At 42.0% G+C, this 27,235-nt stretch overlaps 1 protein-coding gene across 12 annotated transcripts in view; it reads right to left on the reverse strand.

Annotated features, from left to right (window-relative positions):
• Positions 1-224: 224 nt before the first annotated feature.
• Positions 225-27,235, reverse strand: part of LOC144690357 (rap1 GTPase-activating protein 1-like) — a 573,401-nt gene continuing 546,390 nt past the window's right edge. For 9 of the 12 annotated variants that reach the window (XM_078557766.1, XM_078557759.1, XM_078557767.1 and 6 more), the window contains 5 exons: positions 21,826-21,939; positions 20,316-20,439; positions 15,292-15,403; positions 13,521-13,621; positions 225-678 (listed from right to left, as the gene is read on the reverse strand). In XM_078557766.1, the coding sequence (XP_078413892.1) occupies positions 568-678; positions 13,521-13,621; positions 15,292-15,403; positions 20,316-20,439; positions 21,826-21,939 (562 nt within the window). In that variant the 3' untranslated portion in view covers positions 225-567. Of the gene's footprint in view, positions 679-6,474; positions 6,517-13,520; positions 13,622-15,291; positions 15,404-20,315; positions 20,440-21,825; positions 21,940-27,235 lie in introns of all 12 variants that reach the window. The other 3 variants (XM_078557769.1, XM_078557765.1, XM_078557762.1) reach the window with 1 other exon arrangement.

Raw genomic sequence — 27,235 nt, forward strand, 5'->3', positions numbered from 1 at the left:
AGGGACTGCCTAAGGAGAAGATGATTCTTTGTACAACTGACTTCTGGCTTGAAGGAAGCAAATTGAAAATATTTCAGTAGAATCATTAAGTAAGTATCTCCTAAACCTTTATGGATGGCTTTAGCAGGATGCCTGTCTCAGTCTTCCTAGCCCTGTTACATACAGCTCATACATCTGGGGTCCAGTGTTTATATTAAAAAGAACCCGTGAAACATGTTGGATGATTTTGATTGTAACATTTAAGATTTTTATTTTGCATTATTTACAAAAGCATATTTACAATTTTTCCATTCAGTGATGATATTTAGCCAGGTTTAGCAATAATCACCAAAACACAGCAACAATCTCCATAAATAGGCCTAATGCAGTGTTTTAACAGTGTTGACAGTGCTCCATTAACTTTACCATTTGTGCTTTTAGACTATATCCAATGACAATATTAACACCAAAACACAAGAAATAGACAATCACAATAGTTTCAACACAGAGCCAGCTGAAACTGAATCTCCATCAAAGTGCAATGCAGTTTGAGAATATATTTCTAAATTCCAAATAAATTCTTCATTTTTACAACCCTGGTTTCTGCTGGTTTCCTCTAGAGAGTAAGGCGTCGTCTTCATTAGTGGCAAACATTCGGTTTCTTCTCAACTCCATCAGCTTGTGTCTCTTTTGGTAATTCTATAAAATCAAAAACATGAAGATTATTCTCAGTGCTATTGAGTTGAGTTAATACAAGCCCAATAATGTGTTCGCTGAATATGGGTATAAAGACTGGAGGCACATTGGAAATTTCCTTTGAAACAAGTTCCTGATCATTAAGAGCTTAATCTGTCATTCCTGGGTTTATGATATTTTGAGTCTTTCTAATCTTCTTACCCTTGAATATTTTGACTTCTCTTTCTCATATCACTCTCATGGGTCAGTCCCAACTCCCCAAACTGTTTCTGTTCTCTAATCTTAAATACATGATAAGCATGTAAGGTATTTAACAAACCCTGTTTAATAATTGCTATTAGCTTTCACATAGCTCTAGATATTTTAAACTTTAAATAGAATCATGAGGCAATTTTATCAAACAAATAATGAGCTTGCGGGTTAATAATTGGTTGGGAGGTAGCAGATGGGGTGTAGGGTTAAAGAGAATGTTCTCTGATTCCCCAGGGATCTCTACTGACTCCTCTGTTTTTCAGCAGAAATACCAGTAACCTGGATAAAGGAATAGTGTGTTGCATATTAATGTTTGTCAATGACACCAAGTTACAAGGGACAGTGAGTTGACAGGAGCAGAAACAAAATGGTGTAAACTGACTAAGTAAACAGTCAAATAATGTAACAGGTGGAGTCCAATGTGAGGAAATGTGAAGTCAATCATTTGTCTCCAATAGGATTATTTTCTTAGGGTTAAGAGATTATGAATCATGAAAGAGTAAAGGGATTTGAATTTCTGGGTACATAAAGCACAAAAGCAAATGCATAGGAACAAAAGGTAACCCAAAAGGCTAACAGAATGTTGACTTTGATTTTGTGGGAGTTGGAATACAAACAGGGGGAAGTTACCCTTCCATTGTACAGAGCCTCGGTTAGACCACATCTCCAAAAGGAGACAGTATAATGCAGAGTCACTAGAATGGTACCAACGCTTAAATAGGATCAGCTTATGGTGACTTGTTACATGAACTTGGCCCTGTATTCTCTTTAGTTTCAAAGTGTGAGGGGTGATCTAACTCAATTACTTAAAATGATAAAAGAGTTTGATAGACTATATTCTCTGGTGGGTGATAACAGAACAGGAGAGCAAAACCTTAAACCTAAATCTCCACTGCTCAGGAGCACAATCAGGAGGTGCTTTTTCAGAAATGGTAGTGGGAACCTAGAATTGTCTCCCCGAAAGGCTAAGCATGTGGGTTTGGTTGGAGGTGTCATGGTGGCAACTGAAATTTTTCAGACTAGGATCAACAGGTTTGTATTGGGTAAGAGCATTAAGAGTAATCAACCAAAGGCAAGTAAATGGAGTTGAGATACAAAATAAGCACGATCTATTTGAATGACAGAATAGGTTTGTGTCTCTACGTGCAGTACAGAATAAGGAGTATTTTACCCCGTGTACAGCACAGGCTCAAGGGGCTGAATGGTCCATTCAGGTTCCTATGAATCGTCTGTTAAATAGTTATATATTTCTCCAACTCCATAGTAGATAAAAATTGTGATCTTCTATAAATGTTAAGAGCAAAGCTAAGCTTTTAAAAAATATGTGTAGTATTTCATATTTTTCAGGACTTCTGACCCATCATTTTTAAGGTTATTAAACAGTCTCCTGGCTTCTTAGTTTTTAAATTGTCCCATGAAATTTTTCAACTGCACACTCTTGACCAGAAACATAGTTTTTTCATGAACTGGTGAGGAGTTAACAGTTCCTCCTAGATTTGAAGGCTCTGACCTCTCAATCGAAAGGGAACTGACAGCAAATTAGAATCTGGACCCATTTGCAAATCACATGTTGGGTTAAAGCGAGGTTCTGAACAATGCAGGCTTGACCTGTGTGAAATCTTAGTGCGAACTTGCACCATATTATATCATTACTGACCTTCAAAGAGACAGACACTAAAGCAAAACTTAAGACAAAGTAATACATAATTTTTACCTCAGTGATGTTTGTTTTTAATCAGATAATACTGGCTACTTTTTAATAATTCTTACAGTAACTTGCTTTTTAAAAATGTTAGCATCACTTACCAGGACACCTTTAAGTAACAGTAGGGAATACAGTGAAATCTGTAAATTGCAGACATCTCAGGACGAACATTTTTTTTTGCAGGTGCCCTTATTTGCAAAATGGTCATTCTTTGATAAAGAATGATACAAAATGTTATTCAATCGCAGAGGGATCCAATTCTCTATCTACCACTATGGATAATGTGTTATAAGGTGTATTAAAATGTTCCATTCACAAATTCTGCAGCAGCTTTGCACTGACCTCTCAGTTGGCGTGTTTTAAATTGTCAAGCAGCTTGGTGCATTGAAAGGTGTCTGGTGTTTATAATTAGCTCGAGACTGTGGTCTCAGAGCGCCCCTTTGTATTTTAACATCAAAGTTATTTGGGTCTGCCAATGAGTGCAGGAGTCTGTTTATCCAGGTTTCACTGTACTAACAACATTGACAGAGGAATTGAATGAGAGTGGTTGGGGAGCATGCAGGTGAAAGAACAGAATAGTTAATGCATAGCTAGAAGGACACAATTGCTGAAGCACTGTAGGTAATTGCTAGACCTTGCACTGATGTTAGATATGCACCTTGGTTGGCAAAACTTGTTCCCTTTGGGGAGACAACTGAAATTACATTATCACTGTAGTCTTGTCATATTCAAGTCACTCCCTCACCTCTAATGGAAAATCCTCGTTCTCTACCCATCCTCCCAGTTAAGATAACATTTTTCTCAGCAAAATATTTTCACTGCTTTCCTCCCTCAGCCTCTGCACTGAATGACTTCCCATCCTCGGTGATTTTAACCTCCATCTCGACTCCTCATGCTGTTTCGCACCTCAGTTCACTGCCCTCTCATCCTCCATAAATCTTTCCCTCCATCTAAACTCCCCAAACCAGGTTCATTGCCACCCCCTTGACCTCGTCATCTCATGTGGTCTTGCTGGTCCCATCATATAAATCATAGATGGGGTATCTCTGATCACTTCTTTCCATCACTCACCACCCACATTCCCCTTCCACACCCCAACCCTACCTCCTCCTGTATCTGTCCCTGTGAAAAAAACACTATCTGCAATTCACTTACAACTGCTTTCAAAACCCCAGCTACCTAGCCTTTGGCCCTCCATTCACCACAACATTTCTGCAGCTACTGATTTGTTCCATTCGCATAAGTCCAAAGGATGCAGACTTGAAAGGATATGGTGGACAATTAGTTTACCCATCTACCACCAGATCTGGCTGGGCCATGTAAAGAATCATCAGGTCCTTTTTTCAATCTTGCATGGATGTGGGCAGCGCTGGCTGGGCCAGCATTTATTGCCCATCCCTAATTGCCCTTGAGAAGGTGATAGTGAGCTACCTTCTCGAACCACTGCAGTCCCTGTGGTGTAAGCGGGGTAGTTCTAGGATTTTGACCTAGCGACGGTGGTATATTTCCAAGTCAGGATGGTGAGTGGCTTGGAGGGGAACTTCCAGGTGGTGGTGTTTCCATGTGTCTGCTGCCCTTGTCCTTCTAGATGGAGAGATTGCTGGTTTGGAAGGAGTTCTTTAAGGAGACTTGGTGAGTTGCTGCAGTGCATCTTGTAATGGTACACACTGCTGCTACTGTGCATTGGTGGAGGAGGGAGTGAATGTTTTTTTAAGGTGGTGGATGGGAATGCTAATTAAGTGGTGCTTTGTCCTGGATAATGTTGAGCTTTGAGTTTTGTTGGAGCTGCACTCATCCAGACAAGTGGAGAGTATTCCATCACACTCCTGACTTGTGCCTTGTAGATGGTGAACAGGCTTTGGGGAGTCAGGAAGTGAGTTATTTGCCGCAGAATTCCCTGCCTCTGACTTTCTCTTGTAACCACAGTATTTATATGGCTAGTCCAGTTCAATTTCTGGTAAACGGTAACACCCAGGACGTTGATAGTGGGGTATTCTGTGATGGTAATGCCATTGAACTTCATGGGGAGAAGGTTTGATTCTTTCATTGGAAATTGTCATTGCCTGGCACTTGTGTGGCACGAATGTTACTTGCCACTTGTCAGCTCCAGCCTTGATATTGTCCAGGTCTTGCTGCATTTGGACATGGACTGCTTCAGTATCTGAGGAGCCATGAATGGTGCTGAAAATTGTGCAATCATCAGCGAACATTCCCATTTCTGACCTTATGATAGAAGGAAGGTCATTGATGAAGCAGCTGAAGATGGTTGGGCTGAGGACACTACCCTGAGGAACTCCTACAAAAACGTCCTGAGGCGATTGGTCTCCAAAAATCTCAACCATCTTCCTTTGTGCTAGGTATGACCAACCAGTGGAGACTTTTTCCCCTGATTCCCATTGAATTCAGGTTTGCTGGAACTCCTTGGTGCTACACTCAGTCAGGTACTGCCCTGATGTCCAGGGCAGTCACTCTCACTTCACCTCTAACTTGTTAGCTAGTTACAACATCAAAAGCTGAACAGGTTTGTCAAACATGATTTTCCTTTCATAAATTCACGTTGATGCTTCCTATAATCATTATGATGTTCTGAGTACCCTGCTACACACCTCGAATAATAGAACCTAGCATTTCGCTACTACCGATGTCAGGCTCATTGGTCTATAGTTCCCTGTTTACACTTTCCCTCTTTTCTTGAACAGCAAGTTTACAGTTTGCTCCTTCCAATCCCTGGGGATTGTTCTAGAAGCAAGATAATTCTGGAAGATGAAAACCAATGCACCCTCTTTTAAAACCGTAGGATGCAGGCTGTCAGGTCAGGTGACTTGTCAGCTTTTAGTCTCATTAATTTCTCCACTATTATTTCTTTACTGATACCACTATCTTCAAGATCCTCATTCTTACTAGACCTTCACTAGACTACTTCTGGAATGTTTTATTGTGTGTCTTCTACTGTGAAGACAGTTACAGTGCAATTGTTTAACATCTCTGCCATTTCCTTATTCCCCATTATAATTTCTCTACCTCCAATGGGCCACATTTACTTTCACTAATCTTTTCCTATTACAGGCCGATAGAAGCTTTTACATTTTTTTTAAATCTCTCTTGCTGGTTTACTCTCATTTTCTCTTTTCTTTGACAACTTCTTGGTCATATTTTGCTGAATTCTAAAATCCTCCCAAACCTCAGGCTCACTATTCTTTTTGGCCACATTATAAACCTCTATAATACCAGCTTTAACTTCTCTCATTAGCCAAGATCAGACCACTTTTCCTGTGTGATTTTTATTCCTTAGGGAATGTATATTTGATAAAAAGCCTTGGCAACATGTCTCTCTTTTCATCAGTAATCAAGTCCTATACTACAACTGAATGAACATTTGCTGCAAACTGTGAATTATGCCATTGCTAATCTACTGTCATGTATTCTAATCTAGTTTCCCAGTGTACCTTAACCACCAGACCCCTTCCACATTGCCTTGTTTAGATTTACGACCCTAGGCTTGGACTTAAGTGCAATCAGTAATCTAAGGGTAGAAATTAATGAGGCGGGTGAAGGTTGGGGTTATAATGATGAGTCTACTCTGACTGCTTCCAGACTGTTGGCTGAAAAATGACTGTCATGTTGATCTCAGTTCTCTGCCATCTTTAGAATTTGCCATCATGCAGCTTTTAACGTTGCCAAGATTTAATGTGCAATTGACAGACAGACGGACGAACCACTGTTAAAGCAGACAGCACAAGGCACTCAGACAAAGGCAGGCAACTCAAGTATCAACTTAGACATGTTAGGTTATAGAGCATCAGAATTTAAAAAAACTAAACTTAATCCAGTTCCAAACTTACCTTCTTGTTAAACTGCTTCAACATTTAATTCTCCAGATCTTGCTGCAAAAAAGTTACATTAAATACATCTAATTTCAGTCTAAAGGAGTTAGCCTTTCATTCCAAATCCTAAGATTAAAATTGATCAAACATTTGCATGACATAAAGCAAACAAGTGCTAAATAGAAGCTGCAAAATGTCAACCCGCATGCAAAGAAAGATTACATTTGATACAGAACAGAAAGGGTGTTTGAATTACAGCAGAGATTGCAAACAAAAAGACTAATAGCTGAAAAGAGCAAAAATGATTGAAAACAGCAGCTTTGTGGCTTCTCTCTGCAAGGCAATGATTTCAATTGCAAACTATTGTCCTGTATTTCAAAAATGATGTGAATAGCTGTTGATGGACAGCTGGTGCTTTTTGTAGAATACATTGGGCCAAATCTTCCAAGGAGGGACAGTCACCGTCAGATTGCCACTCCGCTCCTATTTTCTTACCTTGCAACGGAGGTCTGCATTTCTCACCCGGACTTCCAAACCAGGCCTCCTTGGAAATGTGGAGCGAACCTGTTCTGGCAATCCTTCCTTGTTGTGCAGGATCACTGGGGAAAGCTGAGCCATGTCCCCTTTCTACGGCACTAGCTGCCATAAGCCGGTAGGTTTAAAGGTCCCAAAGTCACTTTGAGATGCTACGGAGAGAAGCTAAGTGTGTAAGGTAAGTGGGTGAGGGGGTAGGGGGGCAGGGTAGGTCAGGGGGGTGGTTGGGGAGTTAGTGGGTAGTCAGATTTGGGAAGTAGTCGGACAGTCAGGTGGTTAATCTGGAGGTCAGTGGGTGGTCAAGGGGGGTAGTTCGGGGGTTAGGGTGGGGGGAGGGTAGTTGGGTCGGGGAAGTAGTTGGGGATCCAGTGGGGAGTTGGTGGCCAGTAGTATCGTTACCCAAGAGTTAGAACTGGTTTTAATCCTTCTAACTTTTCCTGGTTAACTATTCTGGTAAATGAATCTGAACCATCTGAAGTCTCCGACTCTAACTCAGGATTTCGGAGGTTCCAGACACAGGGGAATTAGAAATCCAGACTTCCTGGGCAATTCCTGTGTAGACAGTGCAGGGGGACGTCTGAGGGGCACTCAGCACATCTTGGGGATAACTCCGGGTATGACCATCTGGAGATCAGAAGTCTGGGTCATTGTATGTATTTAAAAATGTCATGAGTTTCCTTTCCCTCTTTCATACAAGTACCGTTTTCGTTGTGATTTTATTTGTATTTATGCTTTTGCTCTGGTGTGATTCTGCTTTCTGCCAGGTGCAATATGACTAAAAGCACAAAAACAAAATGACTGATTTAAAAACTGTTTAATGCTCTTTATCTACTCTAGCATTGTGCCCTCTCTAATTCTATGCTTCCGTTTTTCAAATGGGGGTAAATATTCCAAGTGGCCATGAGTCACAATGGCCTGTTTGATGCAATGTCCACTGGTGGCTGAAAATTACCAGCAGTCGGCCCTCAGTTTTCTGAGGTGAGCTGAGTGTATGACAGTGTATCACAGGCAGAGTTATCAACATCTCCCCTTTCATCCCATTGTCCCTTCACTTACCAGCACTGCTCAGCTTTCCCCAGTTTTCTATTACACATTTATTCAGGCTGTGAAGCATCTTTTTGTTCTATTCATTTACCTTAAACAGTTAGATCTGTCAGAGCTGATATGTCTCAACTGTTACTTTTCTGTGCTCTATTCTTGAGGCAACTTTCCAATGCCTTTGACCTGCCTCATTTCTCTTCCAAATATCTTTAGTTGTACAGCAACCCTCCTTACTGCAACAATATGGCTAAAACCAACAACCCCTCATTTTATTTAACTTGACCTACCACTGTATTCACTGTCTATTCACCAGTACAACACCAGGACACTGAAACACTACCACTATTCACCATTTAGCTTCATGCCATGTTGATTTGTAACCAAGTGATGAACTAACTGCAGTTGATGGGAATGGGATAACTTAGCGATCAATGGGTTTGACTGCCAGGAATGGGTGGTGTTGAGCGAATATGCACAAGAGACATCGATCCAGGTGATCCCCTTATCTGAGTTTCAAAGGACTGAAAGAGTCATATATCACACTTCATCGTTGGTAATGCTGCTCTGATCAAAATATTATAGAGGAATTAAATCCCCCTGATAACCTCCTCAGTGTTGCTTTTGAGGAAATGACATCCAAGGTCAAATGTGGAAAACAATATTTTTTTTATTCATTCATGGGATGGGGGTGTCGCTGGCTGGGCCAGCATTTACTGTCCATCCCTAATTGCCCTTGAGGACTGAGTGGCTTACTCAGCCATTTCAGGGGGCATTTAAGAGTCAACCACATTGCTGTGGATCTGGACTTACATGTAGGCCAGACCAGGTAAGGACAGCAGATTTCCCTCCCTAAAAGGGCATTGGTGAACCAGATGGGTTTTTACGACAATTGACAATGGTTTCATGGTCATCATCATTATATGTTGTGGCATTCCCAGATTTCCAAAAATTGTCTTCAATGAAGTTCCTCATGAAAAGTTGCCATGAAATTTGAATGTTTTGGGCATTCAGTCTTAAATCTAGATGGGAATTAGATGTTGGCTGAAGAAAAGCATCAGCGGGTACCAGCTAGGTGAATGATCCTGGGCTTGGGGCAGTAAAAAGAGCTACCTAATCCAAGAACAACTTTAACTCAGAAACTGACTGAAAATCGGTTAAGTCCACAGACAGTATGAAACTGAAGGTGGAGTGGGGGAGGGCAATGGAGTCAGAGGGAGCAGCATAAATGGGTAGAACTTGGGATCAAATTCAATACAGACAATAGCAAGGCAGTGAACATAGAATCATAAAAGGTTTACTGCCACTCGGCCCATCGTGTCTGCGCCAGCTGAAAAACGAGCCACCCAACCTAATCCCACTTCCCAGCCTTTGGTCCATAGCCCTGGAGGTTAGGGCACTTCAGGTGCATGTCCACTGGGAGTAACAACGGTTGCCAGCTGTATGATGCAAATATAGTGTAGAAACAGTGAAGGGTGAAGCTTTTCTTTGGCTGATTGGGTACCTAAGGCACTAAGTCGCATCGTCATGTAAACACTCAACTAAGCCAATGGCAGTTTGCAGTTGCCAATTTTGAGTACACGCTATCTTGCTATAGGTAGCCATCTCACTTCTCCATGTAGGGAGAACTCAGTTACAGGTAACCAAAACAAAGGCTTGTTGAACCTACCACTGTGCATAAAGATGATGCTAGAGTGGAACCAGCTGAAATCATGCAACTTACAAGCCCACAACAGTGCTAAGCTTCACCCACCAGGTCCACGTTACCTGTTAGGCATCGATTATCAGGAGATTACTGGATAGAATCCCAGCTCTTGCTACACAGTACATTAGTGATCCAGGCTGGTTGGCTAATAGAACATAGAAAAGTTACAGCACAGAAGGAGACCATTCGGCCCATCTTCTCCATGCCAGCCCGAGGACACCCAGGTGCCCTTCCTGCACCCGGCCCATAGCCCTGCAGCTTACAGCACTTAAGGTGCAGATCCAGGTACTTTTTAAAAGAGTTTCTGCCTCTACCACCAACTTGGGCAGCGAATTCCAGACACCCACTACCCTCTGCATAAAAAAGTTCTTCCTCATGTCCCCCCTACACCTTCTGCCACTTATCTTAAATCTATGTCCCCTGGTTCTCGAATTCTCCACCAAGGGAAACAATTTTATCCTGTCCACTCTATCTATTCCCCTCATAATTTTGTACACCTCAGTCAAGTCACCTCCCAGCCTTCTTTGTTCCAAGGAAAATAACCCCAACCTATCCAATCTCTCCTCGTAGCTACACTTTTCTAACCCTGGCAACATTCTTGTAAACCTCCTCTGCACTCTCTCCAGAGCTATTATGTCCTTCCTGTAATGTGGTGACCAGAACTGCACACAATACTCCAATTGTGGCCTCACCAGTGTTTTATACAATTCCAACATTATATCCTTACTTTTATATTCTATACCTCTGCCAATGAAGGAGAGCATTCCATATGCCTTCTTTACAACCTTGTCTACTTGAACTGCTGCCTTCAGGGACCTGTGTACTTGTATGCCAAGATCTCTCACTTCATCTACCCCTCTTAGTATATTCCCATTTATTTTGTAATCCCTGTAACTGTTTGACCTCCCTAAATGTATGACCTCACACTTCTCTATGTTAAAATCCATCTGCCACTTTACCGCTCACTCCACCAACACATCTATAACGTTTTGGAGATTATGGCTATCCTCTACACTATCCACTACTCGGCCAATCTTTGTGTCATCTGCAAATTTCCCAATCGTGCCCCCCATGTTCACGTCCAAATCGTTAATATATAACACAAACAGCAAGGGTCCCAACACCGAGCCCTGTGGAACACCACGTGAGACCACCAATCACCAACAGTATCCTGGAGCTGTCAAACCTAGATATTTGGGGGTTGGAGGGGGTGACAGGGGGGTGGAGATGCACGTCTGCCATAGACTGCTGACTTTATTCCAAAATTCCACTGCCAGGTCCATCACTTTGGAGAAACCTCAACTCCAGAAGCCCTGCTTCCCTTCACTTCCCTTCCATCCTAAGATGGATGGTCATGAGTAAGTGCAGGTTTGAGCCTTTACTGGTGATGGGACTCCTCATAAGCAACATGGTGGTCTGCCCAATTCACTAGAGTGCGTTGCCATTATCTACTGAAGCACAGCATTGCCACATACCATTAACTGGAGTGGTAAGAAGCTGTATGAAGCAGTTTTTTCTTAGTCATGTTGCAAAAACCTTTTTAGGCAAGTCTCAGATTCTTTGGAGGCAGCAACAAGACAATGACTTCACAGTGTTGGCATCAATGTGGGGCTGCCATTGTGTTGTGTTCTTTGTTGGCATCAATGTGGGGCTGCCATTGTGTTGTGTTCTTTGTTGGCATCAATGTGGGGCTGCCATTGTGTTGTGTTCTTTGGTTAATGCACCATCAAAATGTCACCTTGTTTTCTTGGCATATATAATATATCCTATGCACCATTCTCCTCTACCACCTTCCTGTTATCCTGCATCTCAAAATGATTAGATAAACATTACTGTTCACACCAGCAGTCAGCGGGATCAGCTCTGGCCAGTTTTTAGCCTGGACAGTTTCATCATGAACAGATTACAGCTGTGCTACTGATGTCAGTCTGTCCATGCTTTAGAATGAGTGTTAATTATTGGTTTTAAACATCATTCCGCACATACAGAATGTCTCAATTACACATAACCTGCTAATATAAGTTATTGGGAATCCAGATAATCAGAATTTGAATATTCCAACTTTTTGCAACAGCCACATATGGACAGATCTGACTAAATTTGCTAATAGTTCTGAGCAGACATGGTAAGTCTGAAATGTGCAGCATTTAGTTGAATGCATGAACTCTAATATCAAGCAGCAAGAACGGTCAGAACATTACAACTAAAATTCTTTGGTAACAACAGCAGATTGTTTAACAAGCACAAAAATAGCAGCCGATCTATATTTCAGTCCCTGGGTACAAACTATTCTTAAACTTGCATGGACTTGAAAGGCCAAGTGCAAGATTAACTTCATCAATGTGACAATTATCCCTAGTGAAAATATACAGTGAGCACTTTACAGCTGTGATCTATTCTTAGGACTGATAAGTGACAGAGGAGGGGGGTTATAATGATCAGAGATAATCCCTAGATTACACTTTAGTACATGACTGAAATGTTGACTTCATACATGAACATACACTACATGCAGCTACATGCAAAATGCAGTTTGCATGAAACAGCATATTGTGGCATATATAATGAAATAACTGATTCCTAGTTATACTCATCATTCAATTAAATGCCAATTTATTATCCAGCATTCTTATTATCCAAACTTCCCTCTGCTCTAACATTCTTCCATTTCACAGGAACAATTAAACTGGATGTTTGTTTGCTGATTCTATCTTCATTACTCAATACATCATCTGTGTCTGCATAAATGATATTACATTGTACACATGTGTGTTATATGAAGGGATTATGCATGCAAGCCTTAAAAATGGGCTTCCCAGTGCACAGCCGATGAATGCTATCCCCACTGTGTAACCAAGCCTTATTGAGTGGAAGATTCTAGGTTTGTTTGCTGGCTTGTGTTGGGTTAACATAATGCTGTTCCCACGTTGAAATGGTTTTCTTGAATCCACCATTCACAATGTAAACAGGCTGGGGGTTCCAGAGAAACAGGTGCCAAGATCACGGAGTTTCTCCTGTTTGAAGCTGTTGATAATCACTAGACACAGATCAAAAAGTAAAACACAGTGGCGCATCTCTCCACAAATGCTGCCTGGCCTGCTCACTAGCTCCAGTTTTTATTACACAAGGCGGCCATTTGACCCATTGTGCCTGTGTCAGCTCTTTGAAAGCACTAACCAATTAATCCCACTCCGCTCCCAAAGCGAGCAAATGTTTCCTTACAATGTATGGTGTAAACAGAACATTGTATTCCTGAAACCTAAAATTATCTTGATTTTTGCCTTTTGTTCCCTCTGCACCAGTGTGGAAGGTGTGTGCAAAGTTAATGAGGTGTGAATGTGTGTTAAAGGTTTGATAAACACTCAGCTCAGTTTTTCAGGGAATTTTGGCCCCTCTTTTTCCGGGTAGCACATTAATTGGGGGGAGAACCCCTGAAGATTCCGGGATCTCGGGAATGGGTATCATACTATTTATTCCATTTTTTTGCCTGGCAGTCAGCCAAACTGACAGGCAAAATAACATTGGGTTCACAGGGCGTCATGTCACTGCTTGAACAAAGATTTTAGCACACAAGGAAAAATCATTGAAGGTTGTAGCATTTTGCTATTACCAAAATTAATTTAAAGCCGTTTTTGAAAATCAATGTTGAACAGACCAAAATCGATACCAAACAACACATGAGAACCCACAAGTTGTACAAGCACAGAGTATACAAAATTGGTAAAAAAAATTTGAGGATTAAATTAAAATGACACCAGAAATGCTAATACAGGTGGCACATTCTTACCTGACTGAGTTTCTGCTGCTCAGGTCTCTCGAGTTTAATTTTGATCTCTGATCTCGGTAAGTCACCAGCTTTGTTAACATCTAGGAGTGGTCGTGGGCCACCTACACACATCAAAGAATTGGCAAGAGTATAGTGCGCAAGATGCAACACAATTAAAGAACAAAATGCTGGCAGGCAAAAAAAAAAATTAAGCCCCAAAGTTGTTTAAGGTGCTCTGAAACCTGACACTGCGGTTAGTGTTTGAAGCTAAGGTAGCTTTGTAAACTAAGGATCGTTCTGACAAGGAATTGATGCCTGTTAAAAACTATTTTATTGTAAAATCTTTTTGGACTTTTCTTTAAAGCTGTGTGCATTTGTAGTTTTCAGTTATTTCACAGCTGTTTGCCAGAGGTAGTACCACCACCATGAAAATGAATAGTCTAAAACAACCAGAAAAGCAGGAGAGGTTCCTGGTCAACAATTGATGGAAACAAAATTAGAGCCTCTACCGTCACTACCCATAGGTCCAGGGTACAAGTGGAAAAGTGCAGGAAGAACTTGGGCTCCTTGTGGGGGCATTTGGCTCAGCTGGCTGGACAGCTGGTGCGGATCAGATTGGTACCAACAGCAAGGGGTTCGATCCCCATTCCTGCTGGGGTGGATGTGGGACCTGCCTCCTTGCCCTATCTGTGGTGGAGATTGCGATGCTGAGTCTGACCTGCCTTTCGGCAAAGAAAACAACCAGGGAGGAAAGTCTCACCGTGTCAGCTGTTGGGCTTCTACCTGAGGTGGGTTTGGACTTGATCAACCTCCAGGTACTTACAGCACTTAATTCCCCTAACTGGCAGGTTTACTCAGAAAGGCATCAAAGGCGGCTGGTGGAGGAACCTCACACTGATGTACAATTCAGCGATGAGGACTATTGTTGGGAAGAACAGAAGGAGCTCCATGCTGCCTCTGTGCAGATTGGAGATTCCCAATTGGGGATTCCCCGACCCCTCACAATCATCTTCTGCTGATCATGGCTGGTTCTCAAAACCACAATTGGCCAATCACCTACCCCAAACCCATCATGCCAAGCCATCTTCCCCACTAATTGATGACCCATCCCCCTTCTGCCCCACGATCTCTTCTTCCTCCTACTTCCCAATCCAATATGCCCCTTCTGCCCATGATCTTCCCTGAATACCACAGCCCTCTCCTGCTGGTTTTCCTGCCCAGCCAGTGACCTGTCAATCTAGGTAGGAAACAGATTTTAAAAATGATAATGAGACCCCGCCTTTAACATTGGCATGGCCTCTGCATCCCCAGGGATTTTCCCGCTCTCAACACACTCCCTGCACCCCAACCTACTCAGCTGACTGGAAGATTGCAACCAAAACCAGCCTTAAACCAATTTCTAGTCCAAAGTTTGTAAATATAGTCGATTAAAAAGAAAATTGTGAATGCAAATTCTGGAAAGAGAGGGTCTCAGAAAATGCCTGGCATTGGAAAGAGAAAAACAGGCTAAAGATTTCAGCGTTTCATTCATCGGACAAGAGAGTTGAGAAAAAGAGGAAATGGGAAACACAAGTTCAGAAATGCTGTTTTCACAAAGATGCAGTGAATAAGTGGAATAGTTTATTCATCGGCTTCAAAATACTGCAAAGAAAGGTAAAGTGTTATAGGTCATCTCAGTCAGACATTGGAATGTTAATAGGGTGGGTGGTAAACGAAGAATGTGAATGACACACATTCTGTGATTGATGTATTTGTATAAACATACACTGGGCGTTAACTTGTTCTAACAAACCTGTTGAGCTTCCTCCACTCAGTGCGCTGGTTGTGCTCATGCTGTCATCCAGCCATGTGGTGTAGGTGAAGGAATCCCTCTTATGAGGTGTACCCACAGAAGAAAGGCTGTCCTGTTAACATAAACAAGCATCAGAGATTGTTCTGTAGATGGGCAAGTCAAATCCATGAAGAACAACATGCTGAGGAGGAGAAACGGAGGAAAATATTAATCATATAAAGACAACAATGCAAATTTGTTCCAAATAATAGGATTCCTTAGAGAATTTAGGTGGGGATTATGTAATGGCTGGCGCAAGAGTTTAGGGAGAGTGATGCCTTTCTTATGCTGTTATTTTCAACCAGCTGTGCTAAACTCTGTTTGAATTTGGACAGATTCCAGCTGCAGTTTTTAGTCACTTTAACAGAATCCCACTGGTAAATAGTGAATGGAGGATCATGTAACCCAAGAGGCTGGAAGCAGATAAATTCTGCCATTCTGACAAAGGCTATTGACCCAAACAGAAGTAGCAGTCGGTAATACGGGTCCATGAACTTGCTCCACCTTTCAATAAGATCATGGCTGATCTGCCTCAACTCCCCTTTCCTACCCTATCCCCAGATTCCCTCGGTGCCCAAAAATCTATTGATCTCAATGTTGAATACACTCAACAACTGAACATCCACAGCTCTCTGGGGAAGAGAATTTCAAAGGTTCACAGCCCTCTGAGTGAAGAAGTTTCTCCTCATGTTAGCCCTAAACAGCCGATCTCTTATGACCCTTGGTTCTTTCTGGATGGAGGCTACTACCTCTCAGCATCTACTCTGTTAAACCCTCTTAAGAATTTTACATCTTTCAATTAAATCACATCTTATAAGCCGCAGAAAATATTGGCGCGTTCTATTCAACCTCCCCTTGTAGGACAATCCCCTCATTCCTAAAGCACTAACTCTACCATCCCCTCTCCACAGATGCTGCCTGATGTGCTGATCATTTCTATCATTTTCTGTTTTTATTTCTCCAATGGCCTCAGTTCAATACAAAAGATCCTGTGTCAATTCCTGGCCTTTGATAAGTCTGCTAACCTCACCCAGGGTAGTGCTCAGAGCATCACAATTGGATTCGGCATTCCTGGGTAAGGGGTGGAGTGTGACGATAGCAGCTAGTTTCCTGCTCCTGATCCCTATTTGATGACTTCTGCTAGGATGTGTGTGGATATCGAGTGAGAACAGGATCAGCTGGGGTGCTGTCACAGTCAGAATAACACAGGAATAGCCAACGGGCAAAGTACTGGAAGGTATGAGTGGAGCCAGGTCTCAGTATAAATTACAGAGCATTGGCAAGAAGAGGGGGAAAAACTTGTGGGTTCTGGGACTGCTTTCAATAATTCTATTTCCCCTTCTCTCAGCCAAAACAGAGTTATCTATTAATAATAACCTATTACATCTCTCTAACTTCTCCCAGTTCTGATGGAGGATCACAGACCTGAAACGTTAACTCTGTTTCTCTCTCCACAGGTGCCGCCAGACTTGCTGAGTTTTTCCAGCATTTTCTGTTTTTATTTCAGAGACACCTGGAGTCCTGTCTTACTGAGGATGACCAGCAGAATCTCTCAGATGACGATACAACAGCAGTGACAAAGGAACATGCACTCTGTGTATCTTATTGGCCAGGGTGTGGAGTGTGGCACTGGGGCCGCACACACGGGGGAGAATCTAAAATCAAAAGGTAAGAGGCAAGAAAATACTAACACACATGGTGACAAGAATCTGCTAGCTTTGAAACATAACATCCAGGAGGTGATCACCACAATAAAGCACAAGTGACTCAGTGACTATACATTTAAGGCTGAGATAGATTTTTAGTCTCTCAGGGAATCTAGGGATATGGGGTGCAGGCAGGAAAGTGGAGTTGACGCCCTAGATCAGCCAGTATTGAATGGCAGAGCAGGTTCAACCAGCCATAGTCTACCCCTGCTCCTATTTCTTGTGTTCTTATGACAGATTCAAGAGAACAACTCTTCCAATCTGCATCACTGTCACAATACAGAGCTGGTGTTCATACCTGTCTTTTATAAACCCAATCTCCACTTGTCTGTCAAACAGAACGCCACAGGGTTTAATTACAAAATCAATTTCATATGGACAGCACGGTTCAAAAACAAGAGACAGCACGCTGTGGTACCAATTTGATGGAACAAGATAAGCCTTGTTGGTGTTTGTGGTGATATTGAGTTAATTCAGTCAGCCTTGTGGTCACTGGTTGGCAAAGAAAGATTGTGTATTCCCAGAGGTCGTTAAGCGACTGATAGTTCAGTATTGCAGGTAATGGTTTGGCATGAGCCTGTTCACAGCTAATGGCATCGAGTGGGTTGATGATGCCAAGCATCATAATGGCACTGTCCTGTGGCACGTCAATACATTATTATCCATCATACAGCACCACAATAATCATAACTCCCTCTGCAGGTTAACTGTTTTGCTCCACTACAGGTGTTGCTGTTGGATGGATTATCAGCTGTCTCAGGGTCACATGGGTTTTCACATCACCAAAAAGGCCAATTCTCCACCTACAGATCCTTAGGCACATGGGGCAGGACATCCCATGAGGTAGTGGGATCTGGAGTGAAGTATTTGCTCCCTTCTCTTTACTTCTCTGCCTCCAGTCTGCCTTAAGACATTGTGATTCACAACATGTTGCAGATTGATGGACAAGTTGTCGCTATGTGAATGATTGGCAGCAAGCTCCTCCCAGTCATTAATGTACGATGGATGGACATGGTGGATGCAGTAGAGCTGGTATGAAATTATGGGCGGCATTTTTCTGCCCCGCCCGCCTCTGGGATCGCCCAGTCTCGCCCGAAATCATTGGAATTTTGTGCTGCAGCCCCCCCACTGCCACTTCTGCTATGGTGGGCCCCGGAATATCCCAACCCATGTTTTTCTGATCCCTATATATTAAAGCTGCACTGTCCCAATGAAAAACCTTAAGTCAAAGTTTTATTCTGGTGGGTGGATGGGGGTGCGGGGGGGAAATATAAATTTTAAAATGACGCCATGATGAAGTGATGGTACGGTAATGTCACCATGTCATGCAAGGGGAAAAAAAAGTTGCCCAATGTTTATTTTTCACGCACATAGTTCCCCTTTAAAATGTAAGTTCCTCGGCCCAGAGCTTGGATTACAAAGAGAACTCCCACTATTCTGCACTCTTAAGGTGGAATTTATTTTGGCTTCGGGGGTCTTGCTCGCCAGTTCTCCAACCGACAGGAGTCCCACGTTGCCTCAGTTGGGGAAGGTTCGACAGAATTAGGTGCCCTTCAGGCACTTAACTGGCCAATATTAGGCTTTCCCTGGGATTCAGGGCACTGGGGGCAGAAATTCTGCCCGCTGGGAGCTGCCAACTAATCAGAGGCTGGTAGCGCCATTGTGAACGGGGGCTGCTGTTAGTGAAGCAGCCAGGGCAAGGCTTAGGGTTGCTGAGAGAGCCACAGCCTAGGTGAGTGAGGACAGGATGGGAGTGTGGGAAGGGAGGGGGGGGTTCACTGGCCGGAGGGGGAGAGGAGGGGCTGGTCAGAGGAAAGGGCAGGAGGCTGGCTTTCAGCAGACAGCCCTCTTCCCGATGCCAGGTCCCTTGATCAGGCACCAAGTGCCTTTGAATCAAGGTCACCACCCCCCTCCTCCCCCACCCACACTCCAGCCTCCCCCCACCACCCCAGGAGCCCACAGTCAAAGAGGCCAGGGTTTATTTGTCTGTTCCCGCACATGGTCAGTCCCCTGCCTGCTGCTGGTATTCAGCCAGCGGTGGCAGGAGGAGGCCCTTAAGTGAACATTAATTGCCCACAGGGCCTCAAATAGATTCTGGGAAGCCTGTCTATGAATGTTCTCACCCTGGACTTAATCAGAAGGGGGGGGAGGTCATTTTGTCCCTTCCCTGCCCCCTCTTACCCAATCAAATAGCACCCCGCCTTCAAACTCGCCTCCAGGGAAGCATTAAATTCCATCCTTAGTGTCTGCGCAGGGATGCGTTACAGTCAACAGCTGTCAGGAAACTCTTAATACAAAGTCCTTTCCGCTATCTGTTCTTTCAGGCATTACATTGGGAGTGGAAATGAGGAGCACAGCTTCTTGTAACTCAAACTGCCAAACGTTTTGTCAAGCCCCACAGCCGACAGGTACAGACATCATCCGTTAACGAATGTTGTGCCTTACACGATTACCAATGACTGGGGAATCTTTGCCCATTAAACAAAAACCTCTATAGGAATAAGATGACCTTCAACTGGAGGGGCAACTTGTGTGTAAGAAATGCCATGATACTGGCCAATAAAACCATCATTAAAGAGAATTTGACCAAGACCTCTCAAAAAAAAACCACAGTGATAAAGAATTGTCATTAACCACTGCACAGTTTTACTGTCAATTCCTACTTTTGAAATGTTTTCATAAACTTAAATGAGAGAGCAACACTGACCAAGAAGCTACTGGCTCAGTTTTATATTAAGGAGGGTTAAAATTCACATTGGAGATGGCATTAACTCAATGGCTCAGAGAGAAATGTCATGTTATATCTGAACCATGCAGGCTAGGTGGATCCTGGGTTACATGGCCAGTTTGTGCTGGGGTTAGTCGATCTCTGTTAAGGCAGCTGCAAGGAGGGTTTAGAATTCTCACTACAAAGGGAAAAAGTCAGTGTCCCTGATTCCTGATCCCCATCAGTGATTACTGCTGAGAAGTGTCTATTTCTGGCTGTCAGATGGGACAGTAGTGAGCTCGATTGTGATGGTCTCACTGCCGCTGAACACCCTAACCTCCATTACGGTAACATATAAAGAATGATCCTCTGGGAGAGGTAGAGAAAGATTATCAAATCCCCCCCCCCACCGAGTGTGAAGCTTCAGAGTGGACAAATGAATGGGAAGAAAACTGGAACTGAACAAATGTCAGTTAACATTGGTTGGAGAGCAACAATTCAAGCTTAACTGTAGATTTGTGCCAATGATTGAGTTAACAAAAACCTCAGCATAATTTAATGTTTTCAGTTACCATTCCAGTGTCATAGTCTTCGAGAACTTCATTCTCCTCCACAACACTGGCAAAGCTGCTGGCATTTGAAGATGATCGTGAGAGATCCTGACCTTCGTTTGAAGCCTTCTGATTTATTAGTACTCTATAAGTTGAGAAAATATATGTTTATTTAAGGTGACTCTTTACCTTTTGGAACAAAGATTAGATCATTTTTCCTCATTGTATATTTAAAGAAAACCCATTTTTCTACATATTTCATTTCTGATAACAAAGGTTAAAGTTTAGAGATTCCATTTCACTTTTGCTGTAAAATTAAAATGAGTCCTGCTCCGAGTATTCATGATGTTCACATGCATCTTATCTATGACACCTGATGTGACCCGGTCATAAATGAACAATGGACAGTAAGGGTCCAGCCCATAGGCACTGACCTCTCATTGGGCCAGAATTTACTGTACAAGTTAGGACAGCAAATGCAATGCCAAATCAAGTACTGAAAGCAAAATAACGAGAGATGGAAAGAAAAATGGGACTGAGAGAAAATAAAAAGGGACAGAAAGATAAAGTGAAAAAAGTAACAGTAAAAAGTTGAACAAATGAGATTCTGCACTTGTATTAGTTAATTCTCAGTGCCAGAGAGGTTGTTTGGCAGTAATTAATGATTATCAGATCAATTGAAAAAGTACTTAGACCAAAATGGACAAGCCCTAACTTTCTGTGGCAAGATCAGTTCATTTCTACTGCAAAACACAGGAGTTTCACACAATTAAATATGTTAAGAATAGTGAGTCAGACAGTGAGGTGTTGTTTGCAGGAAGCTCATAGCAGAGCAGAGTCATTTCCCTCATTTGAAGTTACTTGGCAATTAGCATACAAATAATAGTGAGCGCCTTTAACCTTGCCATTTATTTGATAGAAAGTTCTAGCCCAGTGTATTTCACAGGACATAAACCAGGCTTAGAGCTACAGACAGAAGAGCTGATTGATTTGTTTTTTTGCTTTCAGCAGAGATTAAAAATCACAATCACAGCTTTCATTTCTGCCAACAGAATAAGGCTTGTACAGGCTAATGATGGGAAAATTTTGGGCCAGAAAAAATGGTGCATGTTCCGGCAATACTGACACCGCTGGAAGAACAGCCAAATATGCCACTTTGACATGGCTTGGTATCAGTAGCACATTGCAGAGGTCCCAACATGGGGCCGATAATGGTGTACTATAAAGGAAATATTAAACTTTTCTATTATTATAAATATAAAGCAGCAATTGTTTAAATAAACTTGTTTTTGTAATAGAATTCAGCTTGCTGCACTCCTTTTACCTGTACATCTAGAATGATGGAATAATAGAATAAACCTGTTGAGAAATTGTAGATAAAAACGCATTTGAAAGCAATATAGACCTTTGCTTTCGGAACAAGCCTTATTTTAACAGTCTTCTTCTATGGGAATACCGAGAATCTGTCAATAGCAAGAAGGTTCTTCAATTATTTACCAAACCAGTAAGAGCCAGGATAACTTGAACTCACCTGTTCTTTGTTGTAGGCATTTCTGGAGAGCTCTGATTGGACGAGTTTTCGGACTTTGGTTCCTGTGATACATGACCACTATCTGGGGTTTTCTGGGTACTTGATGTGCTCTCTCTGTAGATATCAAAGGACATGAAGACATGAATATTTAAAAGCAAATTTACTGCAAGAGTAAATTTCAATAACTCGATTTTTAGAATCTAGGATTAAAAATTAGTGTCTAACTCAGTCAAAGACCAATCTGAAATGTCCAGAGTGAAAGGATGAGTTTGCACCTGCGGTTTGCCATGTTGTGGCTGACAAGTGGGGTTGCTAAGAACACAAAATAGGATTGTAGAGTTTTACAGCAGAGAGACCATTCAGCCTGTCATGTCTGTGCTAGCTCTCTGAAGGAGCTATCTTCTTCATCCTTTTCCCCAGTCCTTTCCCCATACTCCACTGCATTTTTCCTTTCCAAATATGTATTCACTTTCCAGTTAAAAGATATTAAGGAATCTGCTTGCATTATTGCTTCTGATAGGACATTCTATGTGTAACTTACCCTCTGCATAATAAAATAAATTCCTAACCACTCTCTTCATTTTTTAATGATGATCTTAAATTTATGCTCTCCAATTATCCTCTCAATGAACAGTGGAAATGGCTTTAAAGGAAGACAGACTTGCATTTCTATAGCTCCTTTCATGACCTCAGGACATCCCAAAGCATTTTCATTTTTAATGATGATCTTAAATTTATGCTCTCCAATTATCCTCTCAATGAACAGTGGAAATGGTTTTAAAGGAAGACAGACTTGCATTTCTATAGCCCCTTTCATGACTTCAGGACATCCCAAAGCATTTTACAGTCAATGAAGTACTTCTGAAGTGTAGTCACTGTTGTAATGTAGGAAATGTGCTAGCCAATTTATGCACAGCAAGCTCCCACAAACAGTGATTTGATAATGACCAGATAATCTGTTTATAGGTGTTTGTTAAAGGGTAAGTGTTGACAAGCACATCTGGAGAACTCCCCTTCTTTATCTCAAATGGTGCCATGGGATCCTTTATGCCACCTGAGAGGGAAAACAGGGCCTGGGATTATGTCCCATCTGAAAGATGCACCTCAACAGTACAACACTCCCTTAGTACTGCACTGAAATGTTAATCCAGGTCAATTGCTCAGGTCTCAGGGGAACCAGACCCACAATCTTCTGACTCAAAGGTAAGAATGTTATTATTGAGCCATGTCTGGCAGTCCTTCATGATTCAGAATTACAGATCTTCTCAACTTCTGCTCTAGTAATAAGAGCTCTAGATTTTTCAGACTCCCCCCATAACTAAAGCTTTTTATCCTTGGCATCATCTTGATGAGTCTCTTCTGTCCCCTTTCAATGGCCTTGCCAGCCTCTCTAAAGTAGGACATCCAGAACTGGATAGGTATCTCTAACTGCCGATCAACCAGAGATTTGTAGAGGTGTAGCATTACTCTTGTGTTCTTTATGCCTATTTAATAAAACCTAGGACCTCATTTACTTTGGTTTATTTTTTTCATGCACAGATCAACGTGTCCATCCACTTTTACAGATTTGTGTCTCTGAAGCATTAAATTTCTCTGTTCTTCCGTGCTTTTCAAAGATTTGACCACTTGGCTTAAGTTCTCTTTATTCTTTCTCCCAAGGTGCATCACCTCACATTTCTCTGCTTTAAATGTTATCCAATATCTATCTGTTCAATCTACTAACCTCTTTCTGACCTCTTGAATAAAAGCCCAAAGATGAATAGACTATCAGATTTACACTGCCTATAGTAAAGAGAAGGTGCAATTCAAAGCTCTGGACTGCACTATGGACGTCTCTGACATAAGCTTTCTTCAACAGGTTTTTTTTTTGAGTATTATTGTCTCTTTAGAGATTTTGCAACTGAACTGTGAGGATTTAAAAACTGCTCAATGAACTTAGCACTGAGTGTACGACCTCAACGGAATGGTGAGCTGAGGGAAACTTAAATATCTTTCTAGAAATCTAATATTGTTTGTATTTAACATTTAACTGCAAATACTGATTAAATTCGAAGGCCAGAATTTTACCTTTGGTGGACGGGTGTGCGCTCAACATGCCGGAAGGTAAAATGGCGCGCGATGATGTCAGGCGTGCGTCTCAACGTCACCGCGCACTGTCACGATATTTCGATGGGCAGACGCATGCTGGAGTCGGCTGCACGCCTGCCGATAATTGAAAGGCCTATTAAAGCCATTAAGAAGGTATTTAAGTTGAAGTTTACGCTGCCTGTCCAACCTTACGGTTGGCGAGCAGGCAAAAAGGCCAAGCGGCCTTTACATTTTTTAGGAAACCTCATCCACGAGTTTTGTGTGGCTCAAAGACTGGTGTGGGAGAAGTGGGTTCCGGTTTGTGGGGCACTGGCACCAGTATTGGGAAAGTGGGATCTGTACCGTTGGGACAGTCTACACCTGAACCGTGCTGGGGCTGGTGTCCTTGTGAGCTGCATTATTAGGGAAGTAGAGGGGGTTTCAAACTGAATAGTGGGAGCAAAGGATCAAATTTGGGAAGATGTGGCAAACCAAAGAGTAGAGACAAGGTAAGAGAGACAGGTATTAATATGGGAAATGATAATCAGACCATGACAGGAAGGGACAGAGAGTACAAATCTAAGAGTAAATCAGCCAATAAGGCTAGATACAACAAAGCTAAATGCTCTGTATCTAAAAGCACAGAGCATTCGAAACAAAACAGATGAATTAATAGCGCAAGTAGAAATAAATAAATATGATCTGATAGCCATTACAGAGACATGGATGCAGGATGACATAGACTGGGACCTGAATATTGAAGAGTATGTGACATTTCGGAAGGACAGGAAGTTAGGGCAAGGTGGAGGGGTGACTCTGTTAATTAATGGTGGTATTAGCACATTAGAGAGGGGTGACCTAAGTTCAGGAAAGCAGGATGTAGAAGAGGTTTGGGTTGAGATGAGGAATGATAAAGGGAAGTCACTTGTGGGAGTGGTGTACAGGCTCTCTAACAATACCCACACAGGATGGAGTATAAAAGAAGAGATAATGGGAGCTCATCAGAAAGGTACAGCAATAATCAAGAGGGATTTTAATCCACATATAGACTGGAAAAATCAGATGGGCAAAGATAGAATGTTTTGGGATAGTTTCTTAGAACAGCACGTTCTGGAGCCAACCAGAGGGCAGACAATAATAGACCTGATATTGAGCAATGAGATAGGATAAATCGATAATCTCAGTGAAAGCACCCCTAGGTAGCAGCAATCATAATATGATTGAATTTTACATTAATTTTGAGGGAGAGGCGAGTGTGTCCAAGACTAGTATTTTAAACTTAAATAAGGGCAGTTATGAGGGCATGAAAGTAGAGCTAGCTAAAGTGAACTGGCAAATGAGGTTAAGGGATAGGTCAAAAGAGGTTCAGTGGCAGAAAATTAAAGGGATATTTCAGAACACACAGAATAGATACATTTCAATAGGTAAGAAAAAAATCCCAAGGGGAGGGCCCACCATCCGTGGTTAACCAAAAAAGTTAAAGACAGTATCAAACTTAAAGAAAAAGCATATAATTGTGCAAAGCTGGGTAGCAGGCCAGAAGATTGGACAGAATATAAAAAACAGCAAAGAATGACTAAAAGATTAATAAGGAGGGAAAAATTAGAGTATGAGAAAAAGATGGCTAGTAATACAAAGACGGATAGTAAGAGTTTCTATAGATGTTTAAAATAAGAAAAGAGTTAATAAAGTGAGTGTTGGTCCTTTAGAGAGTGTGTCCGGGGAATTGACAATGGAAAGTAGGGAGATGGCGGATGAATTGAACAGGTATTTTACATCGGTCTTCACTATAGAGGAGACAAGTGACATCCCAGAAATAGCTGTAAATCAGGAAATGGAAGGGAGGGAGGAACTCAGGAAAATTACAATCACCAGGGAAGTGGTACTGAGCAAATTGTTGGGGCTGCGGACTGACAAATCCCCAGGTCCGGATGGACTTCACCCTAAGGTCTTCAAAGAAGTGGCTAGTGAGATGGTTGATGCATTGGTTTTAATTTTCCAAAATTCTCTAGATTTGGGGAAGGCTCTATTAGATTGGAAAATAGCAAATGTAATCCCTTTATTCAAAAAGGGAGGGAGAAAGCAGGAAAGTACAGGCCAGTTAGCTTAACATCTGTCACAGGGAAAATGTTAGAAGCTATTATTAAAGACATTATAGCAGGGCACTTAGAAAAATTCAAAGCAATCAGGTAGAGTCAACATGGTTTTGTACAAGGGAAATCATGTTTAACCAATTTATTGGAGTTCTTTGAAAGAGTCACATGTGCTGTGGATAAAGGGGAACCAGTGGATGTACTGTACTTAGATTTCCACAAGGCATTTGCTAAAGTGCCAAATCAAAGGTTTTTGTGGAAAATAAAAGCTCCTGGTGTAGGGGTTAACATATTGGCATGGATAGAAGATTGACGAGCTAACAGGAAATAGAGATTAGGCATAAATGGGTCTTTTTCTGGTCAGCAGGATGTGATGAGTGGTGTGCGACAGAGATCAGTGCTGGGGCCTCAACTATTTACAATTTATATAAATGACTTGGATGAAGGGACCAAAGGAATGGTTGCTAAATTTGTTAATGACAACAAAGATAGGTAGGAAAGTAAATTGTGAAGAGGACTTAAGGAGGCTGCAAAAGGACAGAGATAGGTTGAGAGTGGGCAAAGACCTGGCAAATGGAGTACAATGTGGGCAAAAGTGAAATCGTTCATTTTGCCAGGAACAATAAAAGAGAAGTATATTATCTAAATGGTGAGAGATTGCAGAGCTCTGAGGTGCAGAGGGATCTGGGTGTCCTAGTGCATGAATCACAAAAAGGCTGGTATGCAGGTACAGCAAGTAATTAGGAAAGCTAATAGAATATTATTGTTTATTGTGAGGGGAATTAATTACAAAAGTAGGGAGATTATGCTTCAGTTATACAGGGCATTGGTGAGACCACATCTGGGAGTATTGTGTACAGTTCTGGTCTCCTTATTTAAGGAAAGATGTAAATGTATTAGAAGTAGTTCAGAGAAGGTTTACCAGACTAATACCTGGAATGGACGGGTTGTCTTATGAGGAAAGGCTGGACAGGTTAGACTTGTATCCGCTGGAATTTAAGAGAGTAAGAGGCGACTTGATTGAAACCTTTAAGGTCTTGAGGGATCTTGACAGGGTGGATGTGGAGAGGATGTTTCCTCTTGTGGGAAAATCTAGAACTAGGTGTCACTGTTTAAAATAAAGGGGTCGCTCATTTAAGACAGATATGGAGAATTTTTTTCTCTCAGAGGGTTGAGTGTCTTTGGAACTCTCTTCCTCAAAAGGCAAAAGTCAAAAGACTCTGGAAGCAGAGTCTTTAAATATTTTTAAG

This window comes from Cetorhinus maximus, chromosome 15 (assembly GCF_964194155.1).
Source record: "Cetorhinus maximus chromosome 15, sCetMax3.hap1.1, whole genome shotgun sequence".
Lineage (NCBI taxonomy): Eukaryota > Metazoa > Chordata > Chondrichthyes > Lamniformes > Cetorhinidae > Cetorhinus > Cetorhinus maximus.